This window comes from Orcinus orca, chromosome 4, assembly GCF_937001465.1.
Source record: "Orcinus orca chromosome 4, mOrcOrc1.1, whole genome shotgun sequence".
NCBI classification, from domain to species: Eukaryota; Metazoa; Chordata; class Mammalia; order Artiodactyla; family Delphinidae; genus Orcinus; species Orcinus orca.
Window position 1 is genome coordinate 50,592,670 of NC_064562.1, and position 23,639 is coordinate 50,616,308.

At 36.9% G+C, this 23,639-nt stretch overlaps 1 protein-coding gene across 2 annotated transcripts; it reads right to left on the reverse strand.

The window, feature by feature from the left end:
* Nucleotides 1-1,459: 1,459 nt before the first annotated feature.
* AFM (afamin) lies at nt 1,460-22,570 on the reverse strand. Of its 2 annotated transcripts, XM_004283557.3 has the most exons (15): nt 22,444-22,570; nt 20,242-20,290; nt 19,800-19,932; nt 17,775-17,986; nt 16,840-16,972; nt 16,142-16,239; nt 15,228-15,357; nt 12,685-12,899; nt 9,490-9,622; nt 7,270-7,367; nt 6,094-6,226; nt 5,146-5,369; nt 4,203-4,335; nt 2,303-2,364; nt 1,460-1,610 (listed from the first exon to the last, which is right to left on the reverse strand). In XM_004283557.3, the coding sequence occupies exons 1-14, from the start codon at nt 22,526-22,528 to the stop codon at nt 2,329-2,331; spliced, it is 1,812 nt and encodes a 603-aa protein (XP_004283605.1). In that variant the 5' UTR covers nt 22,529-22,570; the 3' UTR covers nt 1,460-1,610; nt 2,303-2,328. The 2 variants fall into 2 exon arrangements, with proteins under 2 accessions (XP_004283605.1, XP_033268388.1); XM_033412497.2 differs by lacking the exon at nt 19,800-19,932 and having other exon boundaries at nt 22,444-22,508.
* Between the last annotated feature and the right edge of the window lie 1,069 nt (nt 22,571-23,639).

Consider the following 23,639-nt stretch of genomic DNA (forward strand, 5'->3'; position numbering starts at 1 on the left):
ATAGCACTGGGCACATAGCAGAATCCACTACTAGGTACAAAATTGAATTAGCAAACTATGCTCTGTTTCACTTCTGTTTGATGAACTTATTATTATTTAAGTAAAATTTTCTTCCTTATTATCCTTGTTAATAAACAAGAGTGCTTGGAAAAATGGTAAAAGGACAAAATAGCTTCATGAATTAAACACCTATTATCTGCTGGGCATTGTATTGGATACTTTATATAGTAATTTAATACATTTCTCTAAAGCCTTTGTGACGTGGGGATTATTCTTTCACCCTACACCAAGAAATGGAGTCTTAAATCGTAGGGTTCTTTTGTCTGAGGCCATACAGCAAGTTACTGGCAGAAGGAATATAATCCCCCCACTCCCCGCCCACCTGCATCTTCAGCTTAGATTGAGTGCGGGTGCTATGTGCTCCCACAGCAGCGGCTGTTTCCATCCTGCACCTATGACATTGTATGCAATTGCTTACTATCCTTCTCCCTGCCCAGCAGGACTTAAGAACCATGTCTAATTGCCTCATATTTGCATCCACAATGTCTGACACACCGTAGGGTCTAATAAATATTTGTTGATAAATGAATGAGAATCCCAAACACTATGCTCTAAATGTTAAACCAAAAGAACTCTGAATATTTTCATGTGTTATCTCTTCGATGGTCATAATCTTTCATTTCAGACACTGAAATACTAAAAACCTTAAAAGTTTAGAGAAAGCCAGGATCATCAAGCCATGATCCCATGACCAACCTTCATTTCCTGGCTTCCCAGTTCCTACCACTCCCTCTCCTTAGACGTCACTGCCAAGATTACAGCTCCAGCATAATAGCAATTTTGGTGTGGAGTGGGGATGCAGGGAGAAAAGAGTCACTGTCACAGATGCCTTGGGCACTTTTCCCCTTCTCTGAATAACAGATTTTATAAGACACCCACAACACGGCCATACAGAGGCAGTGTGTACAGTGGCTAAGAATATTCTTCTGAAATTAGAGGGCTCAAATTCAAACCTTGGTTCTGGCAATACTAGTCATATGACATTGAACAGATTTGTTTATATCCCCAAGCCTCAGGTTCCCTATCTGTAAAACAGGAATAAAAAAGGTTTACTTGATAGAGTTGTTACAGTTAAATGAGGTAATGCATTAGAAGTACCTCCAACAATGTTTTTGCATTGAAAACATTCAATCCCAGCTAGTAATAACAGTAGTAGTAGTAATAGTAGTAGTAGTAGTAAAGGTCATGCTGCATGCCCACGACTCCCCATTTTCTTCCCAGTAGCATCAAGAACAGAATCTGTGAGGATTCTGCCCTCACAATTGCTATTTCAGAGTCCTGTCTTCCATAAAGTAGTAGATTTAACCAATGAGCCAAAGATCCTGATGGAATGAATGACTCTTGATTGTTTAATTTGGTTAACAAGTTGACACATGACAATTAGTCTTTGAGAAATAACTTTATAATGTTGTTGTTTATTGCTTGCCGCAATAACATGATCTCAGATAATGATTACAGAAGAATCTTTTTACTGTGTTCTCAGAAAATGAAAGTCACCACAGGACAGATAGGAAGCAGGTATGTTGGTCTTCCTCTCTTTTCTCTGAAACCTGGAAAGAAAAATAGAATCTTGTACAGCAAAAGAATATGAAATGTTATAACTTGAGTGATGGAAATTCACATATATAAAAAAACTGTTAGTGGTAACTATGTTTTGCCTTTCATAGATCCAAACCCACTCCCTGTGGAGGTCCAGGTCTCTCTTCCTGGACACTGAACATCCTTGCTATATCTACTCAACATTTTGTTCCTAAAGTTTGTGAATTCGTCTTACACAAACTGCAGGGAAGAAGAGATCCTTTATACACATTTTTGAAATCCCTAACATATCACTTTTCTTTTATGTAAATACTGAAGCAAGAGACTCTTAGAACAGCTTTACTGAGGCCTGTCTGCCCATCCCAACCCCCTGCTCTCCCTGTCAACATTCATAGATTCTGTTGCCTTTCCTTCCTGGTCCAGACATCTGACTGTAGTAGCAGAAGGGCATAAGAGTGGATACCTTTAGGTATTCAGAAAACTGCTGGGGCAGTAAGAGTGTGCTAGCACAAATGCAGCTGTGCCATCCCGTAAGGAGTGAATGATACTCAGAGAAACATTACAGGACAAGTACTGGGGTCTGTTAGGTGTAAGGCATGGGGGATGAGCCAGAAATTGACATTGAAGCATGAGAAGGGAAAAGCCAAAACGACCAAATAAGTTACCAATACATTTAGCCTTTGATTGAGATACCAGTTATTACCTTTGGTGAATTTTACTTGATGTTTTTCAAGCAACCTGACTTTTGGCTGACAATTTTGGACCCTGAGAGAGAAAACAAAAGAGAAATAAAAACACATAGGAAGACTTCTGAGAAACCTCCATACTGTTTTCCACTTTGGTGCACCAATTTACATTCCCACCAACAGTGTATGAGGGTTTCCAAAAACTGAAAATAGAACTACCATACAACCCAGTGATGCTATTCCTGGATATGTGTCCAAAAAAAGAAGCGCTAATTTGAAAAGATACATGCACCCCAATGTTCATTCATATCAGCATTATTTACAATTGCCAAGATATGGAAGCAACCTAAGTGTCCATCGACAGATGAATGGATAAAGAAGATGTGGCCTGTATATACAATACAATACTACTCAGAGATTTAAAAAAAGAATGAAATTTTGCCATTTGCAACAATAAGAATGGACTTGGAAGGCATTATGCTTAGTGAAATACGTCAGACAAAGACAAATACTGTATGATATATGCATATGTGAAATCTAAAACATACAACAAACTAGTGAATATAACAAAAAAGAAGCAGACTCACAGATATAGAGAACAAACTAGTGGTTACCTATAGGGAGAGGGAAGGGGGGAGGGGAAATATAGGGGTAGGGGATTAAGAAGTACAAACTATTAAGTATAAAATAATCTATAAGGATATATTATACAACATGGGGAATATCGTCAGTATTCCACAATAACTATAAATGGAACATAACTTTTAAAAATTGTGACTCACTATATTATAGGCCTGTAACTTATATAGTATTGTGCAGCAGCCCTACTCCAATAAAAAAAATGGAAAGAAAAATTTAAGACGTTATTATTTGAATTTAGAGAAGCATATTGTCTTGAGTTTTGTAAAGAAAAGTTAAACCACTCCTGTGTTGTACAGGAGACAATGAACAATTTCTTCTGGTGATCTTGGAAACAGACACCCCAGCCTTTTACAAACTGCCAGGGAATTCATCTCTCCCTTTATGTGGTCTCAATACATACACTCACCTGGATAAATGCTAAATGATACTAATACCCTCTAATGAAATCAAGCATGTTTTTCAAAAAACTAGTAGTTTGTGCCAAAAAAAATTCCCAGATTAAGCACTCACTCAGAAAAACAGAGGGCTCTCAACCAGAATGAAAGCTCTGTGTGTGTGTGTGTGCCTGTGAGTGTGCATGAAGCATGTGAGTGTGAACGAAGTACGTGTGTGTGCACGAGTTGTGAGTGAGTCTGGAGGGGACTGGGTGTCACTAGGAAAGAAACAGTGAGCAAGGTACTTCCAAGGAGCATCCACTGGGGCTGACACTCACAGGTGCCTGAGGCTCCTGGAACACGAACCAGCAGGGGACACATCTCCTCTCATCTTCTCTGCCACCTCCTCACTTCACACACAGGTATTCTCTAGCAGGGGATGTTGGGACAAAGGCCAGGAAGGTGACACAGCCACCCCCTGAAAGACCTCATCACTTCCTGATGTCCTTCCTGTTCCCCTCTCTTTGAGACTGAGATGATCTCCTTTGCAAGTCAGATTAACTATTTATTAACCAACTGGATGGTATAATTCAAGGATAATTATTACCATCCTCATTTAAAGAAGATGAACCGCAGTTCAGATTAAGTGACATGACCATGACTGCCAGCATAGAACCTATGATTTCCTGACGGCTTTTCTTACACCGTGTCATCACCAAGGAGATGGTGTCAAAACCCTGTCAGAGAGACGTCTGCATATTTAGTTGTGTAGCGATTGTGCTCTCAGGCCTCAGCCTGGGAGACATTGCAGGGAGGAAGGGGGCTCCTAAGGGGAGTTCTGGTTTCTTTTGTTTGACCAGGAATACCAGTTGGATTTCAGGGGGAAAAGAGCTGGAAGTACCTCTTCCTTGAAGCAGGCTTCAGGCCCCTGGGCCTGGCAGCACTTCTTCACCACATTTGTGAAATCCACCAGCAATGACTGCAGCTCCACCCTTGTAAGTTCAGGCTTCAGTTTCACTAAGTTGACAAGAAACCTGTGACCCAGTGAGTCAAACAGAATTAATTAACGATTTCTTTCTGCAGCCCCCTTCTCCAAAAGGCTAGTTATAGAATCATATGTCTTAGGAATCTCCATTTGGGTGAATGTAAAATGTTAAAGTATTCCACTTTTGAAAGGATGTCCTGAAACTTTCCTGTTAAACACATGGGATGGATTCCATTATAACAATCTTTGGAGAGCTACGTAATCATGGATGAAATTGTATAAAATATGGGAACATATAGTAAGTCTTCAATATGCACAATATTGTAGACTATGTGACTACATTTGATGTCTCTAGAAAATTCATGTCCAAAGCAACATCTATTCCCCCTTCCTCAATAACTGAATTCTGTTTCCACTCCACTTGATACAGATACTGCTTAATCTAAAAAAAAACAAAAAAGATCTGATTCCTTGGCATCTATAGCATTGCCTGAGAAAACAAAAGCAAAATTCCTGTTCCTTTTGGGCCTCTCTTATCTGCAAACATTAAGAGAAATTCTCAGAGCAAACATCTATGACATGCTCTCAAGAAAATCTGATTCATTATGACCCTTCTAGGAGCATTTTTATGGCTACTCTCACCCACCTTTTCAAATCACAGTCTTTTGGACCCTCCAAGGCTCTAGCAAAGGAAAAGACTAGCTAGGTTTTAACTTACAATTGGGCAGACTGGACAGTGTGACAGAAAGAACAGGATTATAACACCAAAAATCACATATCCATTACAATAAAACTTCTCATTAATACATGCTATGTCTTCCGGCTGAAGAAAAAGGTGAACAGTAGAGAATGTCTGTACCTGTCTCTCTTTCTCTGGAGCTCCTCATTATGAGCCTGACACAAGTCTGTGTGAAAGGTAAATAAACCTTGAGAGGTAGGTGGAGGCACATACGTCTTATCGGCTTCCAAGCCCTCAAAGCAGGACCTTCTGAAGGCAAAGTTTGTTTTACAACAGTGGTCCACAGCAGGGTTGATACTTCGATTTTCATTTATTCCACATAACTCTCCAAGAACTAAGTCCACCTATACCAATGAAAGTTGCAATGGAGTTTTGAAATACAGCTAGATGAATTGTTAGTTTGTGCTAGTATCACTGTCAACTTAGAAAAACTCATGCACTTGTAACATGAAACGACGTGCAAAGAAAAGTAGAGGCTGGTGTCCCAAATGACATTATAACAAAAATGCAAGCCATAGCAATTTAAATGTCTAGAGATTAATTCTTGTTAACATATATACAAATTTGTGATTTTGAGCAGAGAGCTGCAAACAGCCAACTGAAAATGGCATCAGGACACTGTGGCCCTTAGTTTTAGTCCCCTTCTGGCATGTCCACCCCAGACCTAAAAAGGTGCACCCAACCTGAACTGGGCTGTAAACAGCAATTCTCTTACTGACCTGGTGGGACAAGAGAGAGAATCTATCCCATTACTTAAGATTATGAAATTTTCTCTATCATTCTGAAATAATTCTATGATTCCAAGTGGTTTGCTCTAACAAATTGCTTCTAATATAAATAAGAAGTAATAAAGATGATTTGGAGAACCCCAAGCAAATATTTAAGACTTCTCTTTTGCTTCTCAGGATTTTGACACAGTAAGCCAAAAATAAAACTTGACCTTCCTTGCTTAACAATCTTGAAAACAATGAAGAGAGGAAGACGGATAATCACTATAAATGAATGAGTGCAAAAGTATCCTTTTTTTTTTTTCTTTTAGGAATAGTCAGGCACATGGGCCAGGCTCACCAAATTATCAACGCAGGCAAACTCTTCACTCAGTGTACAGCAGGTGGTCAAAGCTGTCACCATTTCCTTGCCAAGAAAGGTCAGTTCTTCAGTGGAGAGCTGGGGGGCTAGTTTTGTGAGATTGATGAGGTAGCTGAAAGAACATTTGTCTGTTTGTTCTGAACAAAAGCAGGTACCCATTTTCCCTTGTCTAGCCCCCTGAAGCCCCAACCCTGCAAGGCTAGGGACAACCAACGTAAGGGCAACATGAAGCTCAGCTCTCTCATAAAGTGGTAGAGAACAGTCTCTTCACTCCCTGTTTTCCTGCACCCTGCCTCCTAGATCGGTTTTCCTGCACCCTGCCTCCTAGATCGGTTTCCTTCTAATTTCATGATAATTCAGAAGCTCTCAGATTTGCCCATCCTTCTTCACCTGTGAGTATAGGAGCTCCTTGGTAGAAAATATCTTAGCTAGTATGTAAAATCCTGCTTGAGATCCCTTGAGCAGTTAATAAATATTTCAAAGGGAAAATTTAATAGATACATGTTGGAAAAGGATAATCTGAGATGGAGGAAACAAAGATATTTAATGGGCTGAGTTTTCAGATAACAGCCCAATTGCAGAAATAGTGAAAATATATTTTTTAAACTGTGTTTTGTTGTGACTTGAAGACGTTTGGTTTCAACACGCAATACATTAGCATGGTAATTAATTTAAAAAATCCAGAACAAACTTCATATTATTCATGAATGCTCACAAGAATACTTAGAAATGAATAGTAAAGTGTTAAGTAAATCCAGAATTATTTTTTTTGCTCAATAAGAATTATTTCCTTAAATAATTCTTCCTTGGGAAATTATAACAACCTGAAGTTTTCTCCATCCCACCCCACACCCCTGAAACGGGGTAAAATCCAGAAATTCTGGGCTGGGAGTGAGAAAGACTAGTCCAAACAAAAACTAATGCATTAGAGAATCAGTTTGTCCAGAATCCTGTATGTTTTTAATTTCTAGCCTCATTTCTGGTAAAGGCTTAATATGACAGCTCAATGTGCCTTCTTGACTTTTGTGTTTCTATTCTTTCCCAGAGTTTATGAACTTGTCATAACTAAAAGACTGAGCTAAGATTTTGACACTTTGTGGCACTCTTTATGTTATCCTGGTCACCATTGTTAACCTACTTGTGCAAACAACTTACTGGTATTTCAAGTCATCCTTCCCCGAGATCTGAAAATGTTCACATTCTCGCTGTACTATCTTGAGGCTTTTCTCAGTTGTCTCATTGAATTTGTTTTCCTGAAAATACAAACAATCATGTTTATGAACATTTTATCTAAAATTTAATCATAAGCTTCAACTTGTCTAATTGCTCTTTTAATTTATATAGCATTTTCAAACTCTAATTATCATACACTAGTCATTAAATTGAGGGTAGTTTTTATACATGTAAGAATTTGAATTTTTTAAGTTATAGTTATAGATATAGTTTTTGCTAAATTTGAAAGCTCAAAATTTTCATTATCATTACCTTGTAGAGGTATCATTACCTTATAGAGCTTTCCAGTCTGCAAAGTGAAATTCAAATCTGATGTTGACAATGATCATATATTTTTTTTTTAGAAAGAGGTGACAAGCTGTTTATTTTTTTTATGTATGTATGTATTTATTTCGTTATTTATTTTGGCCGCATCACGGCATGTGGGATCTTAGTCCCCCGATCAGGGATCGAACCCGTGTTCCCTGCAGTGGAAGCCCAAGTCCTAACCACTGGACCACCAGGGAATTCCCAGACAATGATCATATTGATTCTCACTTTGAAGTGGCCAGAGAAGTTATCTGGCGCTATGAAGTCAAGTGGCTTGCCTAGAATCACCCAGTGAGTAAGTACTGCTACATAACATTTTTAATCACGTGTATCTTTTTTATATCTTCTTTTTCATCACTTAGAACTGGAACTTAAAACCTCCAATAATTGTCCTCAAATATTTGACAAACTCTCTCTCACGCGGCATAAAATTGGACATCTACTAAGTGACCACTAGAGAGAAAACTACACACCAGTGGATGAATGCTGTGGGACGAATTGTGTCTCCATATAATAAAGAGAATTTTCTAGCACTATGATTCATTTAAGGATCAGGAATAGACCTCCTTGTTAGGGACAGTGGTAGATCTGGATAAAACTTAAGTCTTCTTACTTCTTGCTCAAATATGAATGGGTGTAAACTGGCATTTTTGGCAAGTGGAGGTAATTTTTTAAGTAAAGCAAAATCAACACTTATCAAAAGAATGAGAAACAAATCAAACATGACAAATAATTAATTTCTATAATACACAAAAAGTGCATATGAACTGATATTTAAAAATGCTAATTTCAACAGGAAAATGGGTAAAAGACGTGAGCAAATTGTCCACAGGAAATTTATAACTACAGTAGCTAAAATCATATGGGAAAAGTTTAACTTCATTAAAAAATTAATTAAAATTTTAAAACATGCTCATTATTTAGCAAAGTTAATTTCTATGTGCAATGTTGGTGAAGGTGGAGGTAAGATGAGCATTTTCAAGCACTGTTATAGGACTATATGCTGCTAATAACTTTCTAGATAGTAACCTGGCCATTTGTATCAAATATTTTTTATTTTAAAGTCTATATAATTTGACTTAATAATTTTCCTTCTGATAATCTGTCTAAAGAAAATAACCATAAATATTAATAATGATGAATGGAATGAGATACTTAGGGTCACTTATAAATAAAATTTTTAAAAAGTTAAATCAATGTCCAAAATGTCAAACGTACAGTATGAGAGCATTTAAATCAATTATTATGATGGAATACCATCATGTAAAATAAATACATTTTTTTAAAGTCTGTTTAATAACATAAAATGTTTTTTATGCCAATAAATAAAAACAGATCCAAAAATTTCTTAAGAAAGTATTATTCCAATCTTATTTTTAAACACACATATAAATGTATTCATATATGCATAGAAAAGATGAAAAAATGTTAATTATAGCGATTTCTTGGTGACAGAATCAGAAAATTTTTATTTTTTTCTTTGTAAATTTTGATACTTTCCTAATCATCTTTAATAATCATTTATTATTTTTACTATAACAAAAAATTGAATTGGCCCAAGAAACTACAGAGTACATAAATAAAAATATAAATGTTTAATGGGAAGAATTTTTTGCATCAACACACAGGATTTGAAGTTCAAAACATTATGAGTAACCCAAACCGATGATGTTGGTCTTCCCTATGATCAACTTACACTGAATTTAAGGTAGACTCAGATTTGTCAATCACATTTTCCACCCTCTGAACCAGAGTGAAACTTTGATAGCTTTTAAATGTGTGTTGTTTTATTTTGTTTATTTAATTCTCTGAGCCTACTAGGATGGAACTTACCGCATGTCTGTAACAGTCTGGAGGGTTTTCCGTGTTGCAACACTCTCTCAGGAGATCCTCATACACTCCAGCAATTCTTAACAACTCTGGTGTGGACAGTTCTGGATGTCTCCTTGAGTATTGATAAAGAAACCTGCGATGTGTAAAATATTTTGTATATTACAACTTCGAGAAAGAGCAAAACACCAAATCCTGCTATCTTTTACTCTAGAGAGATCTTCTAACACTGAGTCTGTCTTCATATGCTAAGTTCCTCCTCTGGTTTGGTCAGGGAATGATTTAAGAGGACATTTTGACAACAGGAGATCATTTTACAAAGGTTCTCTTCCATATTATGTTTTAAACTAACAATCCTTTTACTTGGAGGGATAGAATGATTAAAGGTATTTAGCATTCATTGTTAGAATGATTTAACCCATAAAGCATCAGAAATAGTAGATCATGCCACCAATACTTTAGAAAATACATATCGAGTATAATTCTGTTGGAAAATGCATTCAGACCTCCATCTTGAGATGGTGGGAATATGGATTTCTCCCCACTCCCGGTGCCAACTTAGGGAGAGATTGTGGAGCAGCCTTTGCTCATTCCTTCATCCTGTCACTTGTCAAATATGGGAATAATCACTCCTGCCGCCCTAAGTCATTGGTGAAGGTTTCCATGGCCTCGGTGAAGTATATGTGGGTGTGATTTGGGGAGAAAGTGAGAAAGGGAGAGAGAAGAGGCTAACACTTATTAAGCCCTTAGTAGGTGCGAGGCACTGGATCAAGCTTTGTGCATAGGAGACCAAGATAGGCTTCCTACCCTTTATAAAACACTTTCTCATTTAACTTCACTTAACCCTCAAGATAAGTACTATATTATAGCTGAGGAAACTAAGTTTCAGACCACTTAAGTACCTGGCTGTTAATGGAAGTATAAAATTTGAACCTAGGTCCCATAGGATGCCTACTTTATTCTTGTTTAAACCAAGTTGACTCTCTGCTCAAAAGAGAGGTGTTTTCTTTAACTACCTCTACTGTGCTGTTTAGAAACTTCTTCATAAAAGTATCTTCTTTATTCATTCAAATTAAGTAAAAATGGTCTATGTTTTGAGAGAGCAATACCTCACAAGAGTTCTCCAAGTCCAAGGGATGTTTTATAATCTCTTTTTGGTTTGCAACCTTTTTCTCTTGATTAATCTTGGTTTTTCTGACATCATCTCTCCTGCTTCCCCACCTGCCTTCTCAATCCCATTTGTGGGATGCATTCCCATATCCTAAAGCAGTGGTGTTTAACCTTCAGAGAATCAAGTGTTCCCCTTAATATCTCATGTAAGCTGTGGACCTTTCTCCAGGAATAAAATTACACCTAAAAACACACCACCAAAATACTGCAAAAAAAACCCCTGGGAGCCAACCCTAGCCTGGCAGATCCACTGAGGTCTTGCATCAAATGTTTGCAACCAGAAAAACTGCACCTGAAACATTTCTGGCTCAGCATGTTCATTGCTGCTCTATCATTTCTCCCCAGGCTTCAAACACTATTTTAATTGTCATAGTGATGGTGATGGAGATGATGCAGATGAGGATGAGGACGAAAATTGCTTCCATTTAGCAAGCATATGTCAGGTACAAGTGAAACACCTTGCATCTATCATTTAGATTAATTTGACTCATGAGAAGCAATAGAGCACAGTGGTTATAAGAGCAGGAGTCTGAAGCCACACTGGTTACATTTGAATCCTGGCTCCACCACATATTAGTTGTGTGACTTTGTAGCAAGTTACTTAACCTCTGTGCCTCAGTTTCCTTGCCTGTAAAATGAGGATAATAAAAGTGTTCTAACCTCAGAAGGTCGTTCTGAAAATTAAATTGGTTAATAGATGAGAAGCACTGAAAATTTGGTAAGTATTCAATAACCTGTATCTTCAATCCAGACCTCCTTCCAGAATTCCAGGTTCATATATTAAATTATCTCATGACATTCCCAGTTAATTACCTCACAGGCACCTCAAAGTCAAGGTGGTCAGATTCAAACATATTCTCTTTCCCACAAAACATTCCCCCATACTTCCCATCTCATTGAGTCTGAAAACTACTTACCAACCACCTAAGCCCCAAACTGGGATTCATTCCAGATGAAGTTTCTAAAAAACAAAAGTGATTTTGTCCTTCCTTATTCTTCAGTGAAAACCCTTCGGTGGCATCTCGTTACTTAGCATGCCTGTATGATCTGACCCATCTACCTCTCACTACCCTCCTCTCTCACTGCAGAAACCCTATTCACAACCACATATACACCAAGCAGTTTTATACTTCTATCCATGCTCTACTCCTTCTGTCCAGATTACTAAAATTTCTTCCAGTACCTCCTTCCCATCAAGCCTTTCCAGGGTCCCCAGGGACTTCCTCCCCTGTCTCCACATTACCTATCATCTAGTGCTATCAGAAATTAAAGAGCATTTCGTGCACTCATTTATTTATGAGGCTAGGTCTTCTCACATCACACTTCTTATTGATGAAAGCTTACTGGGGATAAGAACCCTGTCTAACCTAGTAAAGTCCCTGGATTATATTTTATAACCAAAATATTTGGAATGAACAAATATTCTTATATGAATTTTATATATGATTACCTACAATACAGAGAGGTTAACTTTTGTCCCACTGACTCAACCAGGACTCAAATCTAGTCCTTTTGGCTCCAAGTCAACTAGTCTTCCCCTGAACAGCTGGGCAGCTGTGTAGGGGGTGGGATGGCAAGGGAGGGCAGAGCATGGCAGGTAAGCCTGCAACTTCTCAGGCCCGACCTCTTAGGGTCTAATCCCTACTCTGCCATATTTTAGCTGTGAAAGTTGAACAAGTTACTTAACTTCTCTGTACCTCAGTTTGCTCATCTGAAAATTGGGAGAAATCACACTTATTTTACATGACTGTATGAGAATTAAAATAAATAATCCATATAAAGTACTTAGCCCATTGTCTGGCACATATCAAGTACTCAATAAATGTTAGCCATCACATCATAACACAGTTGCATTTTCTTAAAATCATGTAAAAAGACTATAATCGATAGCCATGACACTTAAAATTAGGTGAGACCCAATACTTATGTGATTTAAATGATCCCTATTCCTTCCACCCAAGTTAGCCAAAATAGGTCAAATCCAAAGTTTCTGTTTTCCTGATAAATGTCAATATAGAGTTATGTTACTCAGCCATGAAGTTCTCTTGGTCAGCATCTCGTTCCTCACACACATTTTCTCTTTCAGTAAACTTTGCTTCTCTTAGGGGTAAGTTGTTTGGTCTATCATCTTTATTTGAGTAAATTATGCACTCGCCGCGCTCTGGTATTTTCTTTTCACAGCACTCTTTGATTTTGCTGGAGATGGAATCTTGTTTTGAACAAATATGGCTCATAACCTTGCTCTGTATCAAATAAGAATGGGAAATGACTTTATTTTCACAATATCGTCAGGGCTGGATTTTCCTTCCAAAATCAACGCAAAATCAACCATGTGCATAACATCTGGACTTGTTTCATCAGCTAATTTGATAGATAATTAAATTTTGTATTGATTTAATACAATGAACTTTCATATTAAGGCAAGCTTTATTTCTCAGGATTTTAGATGATATAATTATGAAAAATAGACTCATAAGTTTACATTCATCGTTAAGTATTAATCTTTTAAATACTTTACCCCTACTCCACTGGTGTATCGACATTTTAAATTCTAAATGCTGTTTCCTTCTCATGAGAGTTTATCTGTACTTTAATGAGGGCCACCAAAGACATGTTACTGTAATATCTATGATCCTAGATTTCTTCTATTATGGCCTGAAACCACATTGCCAGGTATATAGTAGAAACTCAAGAAATATTTGATAAGTGAATGAAAGAATGGTAAACTAATGAACCACTACAGCAACTACCAGATGAAGGCTTCTCAAACATAAGGAGATATTCTGCTCATTGTTGTCATTTTCCTATAGACATTATTAATCTGAAGCTGTTCAAATTATCAAATAATGTACAAAATAGTAAACCCTACTCTCTCCCCTCTCCCCACTCTCCCTACCCAATTCTGACCTCCATATAAAGTTACAGGAATAAGGGAGAGGGTGAAGCTCTCTTGGTTACACATTAGTTGGATAATTTTTTAAAAGCTAGTCTAGCCTCTAGTCCTCTCTCCAGACGCTCCAGAATTAGGCTGTACATTCGTCCTACTCTCTGTCCTAGCGTCTCATGAACTACATTGAGTTCTGTCAAAGCACGAGGCTATTCCAGACTCTCTGACTTTGCTCAAGCTGTTCCCTGGCCTGGAATCTTCTTCTGGGGAACACTGGGGATAAGGAATGAGATGAAGCTCTAGGCTGAGGTGAGAAATGGAAAGGAGGCTGGCACCATGTTTCCAGCAAACCGCCTAGAACCAGGGAGCCCATCTTTGCAAACATATATACATTTCCCCTAAGGCCATTATCGTTCTAGGCAACACATCTCTTATTGTCTGAGAATTAATTTCTATTTTGAATAAATTACGATTCTATTCCTCTTATTTCTACATAAAACCATCAAAGAAAAGGATATGAAAAATATAATATGATCCCTTAGTCTCAGCTCCAAACTTTAGGGAAAAATCTTCAATTATGTCCTTTCAGTACATTAAATTTAATATTATAAAACCAACATCCCCATAAACAAACAAACAAAAGTAAATAGCGAGTGAGATTGCTTTTCATTGAAATACAGTTAAGGACAAAATAATTCTTGGTGATATCTACTGTCCACTACTTGAAATAAAATGTACATATCTTCATATTCTAAAATTCAAGTTGTCTAATTAACATGATGTTTCCTTGTGAATTTAAAACAGTAAGACTAATTAAAAGTCACTAAGAAAAAGCCTAATTTCAACTAAGAAGTCGGGATATTTTTAATGAAATTGTGTTACCCTCATATGCATAAACAACCTCAACTAGGTCAACAATATATTTACCAGTATATGTCATTAGAGAATCACATTAAAGACTAGAGTAAGAGTTATTTTAAATTAACATATTTACTTATCTGGAAAGACTGTTCCTAAATAGCCTGAAGAAACTCAGACAAAGCAGCTCTTAAAAACATAAAGATGAATCATTTTCTGAGCTTTACTGTTAATTTCTAATATAGCTAAAGAGTATTTGCAATATTAAAGAAAACTTTAGTCTGGCCTAAATTAATGTCCACAAATTCTAAATTCCTGGAGTTTATGTCATGTGCATTTAGCCATATAAAATAGAATCTGCTGAGTAGCCTAAAAACAATCCCATGTATAAAAAGCTCCAAAGTTTTATTTGGTCTTATTTGTTAACATTTTTTATTTTATTTATTTTATGTTATTATTTAACAATTTATTTTTTGTTGAAGTATAGGTGATTTACAACGTTGTATTAGTTTCAGGTGTACAGCAAAGTGATTCAGTTATATATATAACTGAATATATATGTATATAAAAGAATATATATATATTCTTTTTTCAGATTCTTTTCCATTATAGGCTATTACAAGATATTGAATATAGTTCCCTGTGCTATACAGGAGGTCCTTGTTGTTTATCTAGTTTATATATAGTAGTGTTATCTGTTAATCCCAACCAATTTATCAACATTCTGATTTTATTGTGGTGAGTAGCCACACATTAGGGCAACTTCGAAATAAAAAATAGCCACCCCAAAAATCACTATTTTTACTTGGTTTTATAGAATACTTACCCTGCCATGGATGCACTGCACAACATCCCCTTCACAGCATCCATCATATTTGGAAGAAACATCTTCTAGGAGGGAGATAAGTTCCTTAAATTCAATCTTGGGAAATTTTTGACTAAGTACAGCAATGTTTCTGGAAATAGAATTGATAAACCACTAAAACAACTTGAACAGCAAGTAAGGCAAGAGGGAGCTCTTTGCTAATACAGTACAAATAGCTGCAGTAAGCATGTGGTACTCTTGTTTTTTTCACTGATGGCTTTACCAATGTTTATACATTGCATGGCCCACATGATCATTTTGAAAATCCTAGGTTGATATTTTGAGTCCTAGATCAGGACTGGAGAAAAAAGGGCCTGAGAGATGTGCCCTCTTCCATAATTGTTATAGCAAAACACTTCTTTTAAGGACCACCATTTCTTGTTGTAAGCCCATGGCTGGCATAGGTTATTCATCACAGAATCCTTTCCTGCTGAGGTATTTGAAACCTCAGAATTTTTCACAAAACATTGCACTACCATCATTGCTAGTTGGCTAGGGTAAGCATGTTAAATAAAATTTATCCCTAGAGTGTAGTCTCCTAGTCATTAAAGTCAAAGATGGATGGATAAGTCATGTCTAAATCACTTGAAGGTTTTAAAACTCAGGTTCAGAACTCCTGGACCGACTCAGATTCCCAACTAACCAAAAACTAACTCAGAAGTAGTCCTTTTTCTCTCTGGGGTCTCCCCACCTTGCAGGTCTTCTCTCATCCGGACCTACTGTCCTGGTCTGAGTAATCCACCCAGACTGAGCCCCACCTCAAAACCCTTGAGGAACTAGGAAGAGTATAAATAAAAAGTCATCAATGATTTAACAAAAATGGGACTTAGACAAGAAAATACAAGTAGAAACAAAATACTCATTATAAAACTCACATAGATTTTAAGATTTGCGGTCCAAACTTCATAAGTGCCCCACAGACATTTTTTTGATAAGAAGATAATGCTTTTAAATATTGTATGAAAGTTTCTGCCTGAAGGATAAAGAGAAATTCTGTTGAAGCAAGAGCAAAATCCCACTATTCTCTTATTTCTTAACCACATGTCAACCAAACAATTCCAAACTTTGCCAGAAACAGAAAATTATGGGGTTTTTATCTCAGGAAATGTACATATCAAAATATAAATTTGAGGCTTATTATAAAGGTGGGACCAGTCTTCCCAATGACTGAATTATACTTGATGGGAAGATGAGTGGTGAAGAGTGCTGTGAGCTTGTCCATCTCTACCAGGATGATTCAGTTTTATGGGTAGTCAAAAGAGGACTTGTCCAAGATAGAAGATAAAATGTCATTTTTACCCTGGTTATTTACTCACTAGCATTTCCTTCCAATTCACAAGGAAGACAAAGCCAGAAGAGAAACCCTAGAAATGGGCAATTGTCTTTCAAGGGTCTCAAGTAATAAGAAATTTAGATCAGTAGCAGGTGGCCAATGGGTTGAAAAACCAGTGAAAGTGGCAAGAGAATAGTTTTTAAATGGTAAACAACTCTTTTGCTATAATTTAATTTTAAGTAAAGATCTACAGTTTGGGATGAATCCTTGTCCTTTTAAGAAAACAAATGTAGTACCCACCTTTGTTCGAAAGCAGTTAGCTTTTTCTTGTTCTTCACAGCATGTTTTAGTCATCTCCTCAAAACGAGCAGCAGCAGTAAGAAGTGTAGGGGCAAAAACAAAGGGGTTCCTTCTGGAAACTTCGTAGATATAACTATAAAAGAAAAAAAGGAAGGAAGGAGGGAAAGAAAAAAACAGGAAGGTAATGAAGAAATGGTAGACAAGGGAAGGAAAAGAGAAGATTTAAAAAGACAAGAAGAACAAGTTGTGAAAGTAAAGGTGAGAGGAAGAAGGATTTCCCATTATTGAAGGCTTCAATGGAAGGCAGCGTTATCGAGTCTCCAATAAAAGTTGTATCACTGAAGTTGCCAGCTCCCAAAGAAGAATGATGATTGCCATTATAATCATGAACACGGGGCTCTGGCTATTCTTTTTCTTCCCCTATCATGCCAGATGGTCAGCATCTCTCCTTTTCAGGTTCAAAGAACAGCTACCTATACACACTCCATCCAAGATTCAGAGATCATAATCACTTATGTTCAAACAAGCTTTGTGGTTTAAGCTTTCCAGAAAATGTCTCTGCTTCTACAACTACTACCCTACTGAAAACAGATTTTTGCTAAACATCCATTGATGTAATGTTTACCCTTAGTAAAAGCTATAACTCTCCATTGAAAGACTATATTATTTCCTCCAGTAGAACTTTGGTGCCATGCACACCCTTCAGTTCTGGGGCTCATCCCATTAGAAAATACACATCACAATGAAAGGATCTTGAAATCAGGTTTCATATCTTATTCATCTCCTCAGCAATGACCACAGAATCTGACACACAAATGCATGTTGAATGATCTAAATGATCAAGAAACCCAGCTATGTTCTTTTGGAAGAGATATTGGATTTAGCCTAAGAATACTGTTTCAATTAAATCATTTTTCTACTAAAATTAAACTTACTTGTTTAGAAAAGATTCTCTGTTATTTTTATAAGTCTGGCATTTCTCTTCAGGATCCAGAGTAGGGAGAGGAGGCAAAAATCCTACATCAGCTTTCTTATTATGGAGGAAACAATGTTTTCTTTCAAAGTCAGCCTTATGGCAGCAGTGGGAAAAATTATGCTTTTGTGGCAGTCCCTCCATAGTACATATATTTTCCAGTAAAACATCATTCTGGACAACAGAAAAATAAAAGACGTTTTTTTTCATTATGACATTTTTCAACCTTCTGAGATGACACAATGGAGACAATTAGTAGTGAGTGTCACCCTTTGCAAAAGAGATTCCCAAATTTTCCCAATATTACCAGCAGAGCATCTTTACCCACACCCTTGACAACCATCCCATACTTTGGGAAGTTTTCTCTATCCTATCCTGAGGCCCTTCAACCTCTTCCTATTTCTCTACTGCCTACATTTCTCTTACATAATGGCTTTTTTCCTTCTCTTCCAAGGTCACATGGCCAGAGTGTAATGTGTTGGTGAAGTATTTAGTGGTAATGTTTAGTAATAGTCTTCTAGAGATGCAGATGGTGACTCTATTGGGAGGAGGTCAAGAAAAGGGGGTGTGACAGTAGAGTACATATTGAGAGAGGCAGGTAAGGAAAGTACCTCTACTTTGCCAGGCTATTTCCTGTCTTCCTGCCTGTATACTTACGGTGTGGACTGCAAGCTCATAACCAAGTCCTCCTGTGCATCATTACACAGAATTGCATCTCCTAGGAAAGTACCTTACCCTAAATACTAAAGTCAGGCAAAATAAAAATGAGGGGCCCAGGGACTTCCCTGGTGGCACAGTGGTTAAGAATCTGCCTGCCAATGCAGGGGACACAGGTTCCATCCCTGGTCTGGGAAGATCCCACATGCCACGGAGCAACTAAGTCCGTGTGCCACAACTACTGAAGACCACGCGCCTAGAGCCCATGCTCTGCAACAAGAGAAGCCACAGCAATGAGAAGCCCGCGCACCACAATGAAGAGTAGCCCCCGCTCGCTGCAACTAGAGAAAGGCCACGTGCAGCAACGAAGACCCAACACAGCCAAAATAATTAATTAATTAATTATTTTAAAAATGAGGGGCCCAGATTTCTCCTTCCTGACACCGAGAGATGATGCTTTTAGGAATCTAAGATCTGTATCACTCACCTCCCTCACCATGATTTCTGCTATGAGCAGTTCCTATATTAATTGTTTCTCTGGGTTATAGATAAAATTAAGATACATATTTTGAACAGAGACTCTCATTCTGCCCCAAAACCACATTTGAGTGGCGATTTAGTAGAGATGGCAGAAAATAGCACTCCTCAGGCCCCTGTACGTTTCAACTTTTTTAGTGTCCTTCTGGAGACATAAGCTTTTGGCCACTATGTTGGTACATGGAACTAACTCTTCCTTATTCCCAAGTTGGCTTCAAGGTCCAAATTCATTCAGGTGGAGGAAGAATTCATTATTGGAATCTTGTAATGAGACTAGCCGGATACTCATTGTTGTGGGTTGAAAAATGTGCCCCCAAAAGTTATGTTCAATTCCTAATCCCCATACCTGTGTATGGGACCTTATTTGGAAATAGGGTCTCAGCAGATGGAACCAAGTTATTGAGAGGGTCTTATCCAATGTGACTGCTGTCCTTATAAGGCGAGGAGAAGAGACTCAGAGAGAAGATGGCCATGTGATGACAGGGGCAGAGATTGGAGTGAGGTAATTATAAGTCAAATAATGCCGAGGATTGCTGGTTATCACAAGAAGTTAAGAGAAAAGCATTCAACGGATTCTTCCCTAGAGCCTCTGCAGGGAGCGCACCCTACAACACCTTGATTTTAGGCATCTGGCCTCCAGAATTGTAAGAGAATAAATTTCTGTTGTTTTTTTTAATCAAAAAATAAAAGTGAGGGCTATAGAGCATCTCTCTTTTTATATTTCCAAGGCAAAAATTCTCTCAGTGTTGACAAATAAGCTTGTTTGTTTAGGAAATGCAAACAATTTACTTACAGCTAATTTTGAACACTCTGGGAGTGTCATGTCAGCCAAGCATTTATCTCTGTATTCTGTCATGGCTTTTACCAACATTTCTACTTCTTCAAAGGATGCCTCCTGAATATATTGAGCAAATGCAATGATGGTGCTGCAACAGTCCACACAGAGTACACAATGATGACCTGCAGAATTTCGATTTATGTCCAACCAAAAACTCATAGGAACACCCACTTGCAGACTAACCTCAGGAAATTATCAAAGTGTGAAGGCTATAACTTTTACAACTTCTTGACAATTCAATTGCCTCATCTACATTTTATGATTAACACTGTATTTATTTTTTGATATGGTTTATATTTATTTACATTACTTTTGAGAAGCGTTAATATTTCTGGAAGATACCAGATAAGCTTATAGTAAACACCATCGTCATCAAAATGAGTTTAGAGAAACTCACATATATCCAATATTATCCTCTATAAATTTCTGGGTGATACTGACATCATCTGAAAAGCAAAGATATTCAGGTTATTATATATCCTGGTATGTTAACATTTTCCCAATAAATAACTATATGTGATAAATTTATAAAGTATAAAATAGATAACTGATGGTAGAAAATAATTTTGGCATATTTAACATGAAGAAGAGACATCATATGAACCAAATATTAGATCTTAATCACAGTTGATTACGTGCTCAAAAAATATTCATTAAGTTGAATTGACTTGAATTAATCTCACACTGACCAAACTTTAGATTTACTATTGATGGCTCCCCAGCCACAAATGTCAGATATAAGCATCATTTCCCCACTAAGTGTCATGTATGACTAGAAAAGTAGTATGTGGGTTCATTGTTAAGTGATATAATGCTACAACTGTGCCCAAAAAGAGATACCAGAGCTTGCTGGTAGTAGTAGTAGATTGTAGTGCTAGTCAGACACAGATATTTAAGTGATCTCTGAACTAGTCTAAAATCATTGATTCCCTCCCAGTGAACATACACTTATCAGAGCACATTTATATTTGTTCACATAGACTATTTTCATGGAGTCCTTACTTTTGCAAAGTATTGTGCTGGATACTATGAGACAATCAATGATGACTAAAACATCTCCCCCTGGACCTTGGGTTCCTAAATACTTTCATAGTGCAGGTGACTCATGAACATGACTATAATACAATGTACAATCTATATGACATTCTAAAGTAATGTGGGTAAGTATATGACAGGAATGCTTTATGATCTCTGGGTGAGGAACCAGAAAAGGAATATAGGAGGAGGTGCATATGAGTTGAGTCTGAAAAAAAATGTACAAGATTTCAGCTAGCTGAGAAATAAGGAAACTCATATTTCTTTGTGGAGAGAATGATGTGAGTAAAAGAACAAAGGTAAGAAATCCTGGGATGTCTTTGGGGAAAGTCAATTAATCCACTCTGATGAAAAAGTGGGTCATAAAGAAGAATAATGGAACCTAAGATAGAAAGAAACTGGGTCCAGATTATGTATATCTTTCATATAAAGCTGAGGAGTTTGGGCTCCAAATGGAAGCCATGAAGAGCCACTGAAAATGTTTGTATAGAATAGTAATATCATCATTTCTATATGCTAAAAAATACCAGGCAGGTGGTGGTATGTCTGATATATTGGGATCTCCCACAGTGCCTGACAAATAGAAAGTCACGAGGACTATTTGTCAACTAGATGGATGGAAGAATGAATGGATGGGGTGGAAAAAAGGCAAGAAGCCCATTAGGAGACTTTTGCAATTATCCTACTGAGAAATCAGCAGGACATGAATTTTGGTAGGAGTAATGGAAGTGCAAAGGAAAACATGAATGCAAAAGATATTGAAGACAAAAATCAACAGGATTTTTTAATAAGTTGTTACAGGGGCAAAGGATAAGGAAAACTCAAGAATGACTACCCTTCTTCAAGCCTGGTGACTGGGCTCACTAGCAGACACTGTAGGGGGTACCAAATTAAGACACAATCCACGTCTTCAGGGCCATGGCAACACTTACAGCACCTTGGTGTGAGGTACAAAAATATGATCCTTTCAGGCCAGAGAGATTACAAAAAGACACCTCTGAACAGATGAAGTTCAAAATGCTCCCCCTTTGAGCAGAAGAAATATAAAAGTCACCTTTTCCTCCAGGCTGACACTGCATCAGCCAGGCTTGGGGAATGTACAGGCTTGGGGAGATTTACAAACTGTACAGTTGGAAGAAGCAAGGTCCTGCATACTCTTATGGTGTTTACCTCCTAGTTGGGAGATACATTGAACAACCAAAGTTTCCAGAAAAATCTTAACTCATATCTAATGTTCCACTGTTACCATACACTATACACATCTGCAAGAAATACTAATATTTTCAAATCCAAATTATGCCTCCCAGCAACATTTCCTATACTACCATAAGGCCGGTGACCATTTGCTGGGTGTGATAACTGTCTCTGTCTATAGATAGGGTAATATGATCACCAAAATACAATATCTGGGAAGGTTAGTTCACAATATCTGATAAGTATATGTAAACTAGGGAGAAGAAGAAAAAAGCAAGCAAAAAATTAAATTGAAAGAAAACAAAGTTAAAAAAATAGAAATTATCCCAACTTAGTCATTCCTTAGGTGATATACAAGTAAATTTCTTACCTACATCTTGAGGCTTTGTGGGCAGGGTTAAGGATTCAGTCAAAAAGAAAAAGAAAAGAAAACCTGTAAGTTTTAACTGTTTCATTTTTTAAGAAATCACATTCACAAAAGAAAGTAACGTGACTGAGGAAAATCAAGTTTTTATATTATTCTTTGACACTATTAGTAAAAAAGTAACTTGTTTAACCAATTTCTCATATACCTCATATTTGATTTTTATTTGATCACTCTGCAGAATTTTTTGCTAATTATTAACTAGGAAAAAATTTTCTCAGTGTTTCACTGGAAAAATCTATTGAGTTAGAAAAAAAGTCCACAGGTTAAGTATGCACAATGCCTAGCCAAATAGACAACCAAAAGAGAAAAAAATCTTGAAATATTGCAAATGCTAAAAGAGAAAGGGCAAGAATAAATAATTCACCAAAGAGAAACATAACTAGAAAGCCGCTAAATTTTGCTGGTAATCAAAGGAAGTTAAATTTAAAATATATAATTTTTATATACTTGATAGAGTTAGAAAAAAGAAAAAATTAAGATCTAATTCTGGTAAACATATAGCAAAACAAGTACCCACAAAATCAAAGCTTCTGAGAAACAAGTTTATAATAAGAATCAATACACTAAAATGTTCATGTTATTTCAACCAATCACTCAAATTCTGGGAATCTATATTAAGAACATGATTCTAAATATGAAAATATTTTTTAGTACATGATATAAAAGAAGAAATCTATTTCTTAATTATGTCTACTAAAAGGACCTGAAAGCAGTAGCAACCAAGTAGCTATTTGGTGTCCTTGGAGCACATTTTGTGTCCACACCTTGGGTATTAAACACTCTTCTCTACTATAAGAATCCTGAGCTTCTTAAAGAAATGACTAATTCCAGGGCTGATCCATAAAAACTATAAAATAAGCTGAGAGCACCATGCCGGAAACTAAGGAAAATTTCAAAAACATGTCAAAAGAAGATAGAAACCAATGGGACAATTTGACAGTGAAGTAAATAATGACAAGAATGCATTACAACTCATTAAATTTAGGGGAAAAAAGAATTCATGAATCTATACCAATACTAAATTAAAATAAAAGTCGAGGGAGGAAAAGCTCTTCTCTATATAAGAATGTCAACTGACAAATGTCAATAATCATTTGTAACTCTCAGAGTAAAAACTGATTTAAGCCAGTATCATGAAT

Excerpts from the sequence above, each read along its gene's own strand:
- AFM (XM_004283557.3), bottom strand. The coding sequence starts at position 22,528 with ATGAAACAGTTAAAACTTACAGGTTTTCTTTTCTTTTTCTTTTTGACT. Across the intron at positions 15,358-16,141 it reads CCGCAAATCTTAAAATCTAT|AAACATTGCTGTACTTAGTC; the intron begins GTGAGTTTTATA and ends TTCTATTTCCAG. Across the intron at positions 12,900-15,227 it reads TGCAGTGCATCCATGGCAGG|AGCAAGGTTATGAGCCATAT; the intron begins GTAAGTATTCTA and ends TATTTGATACAG.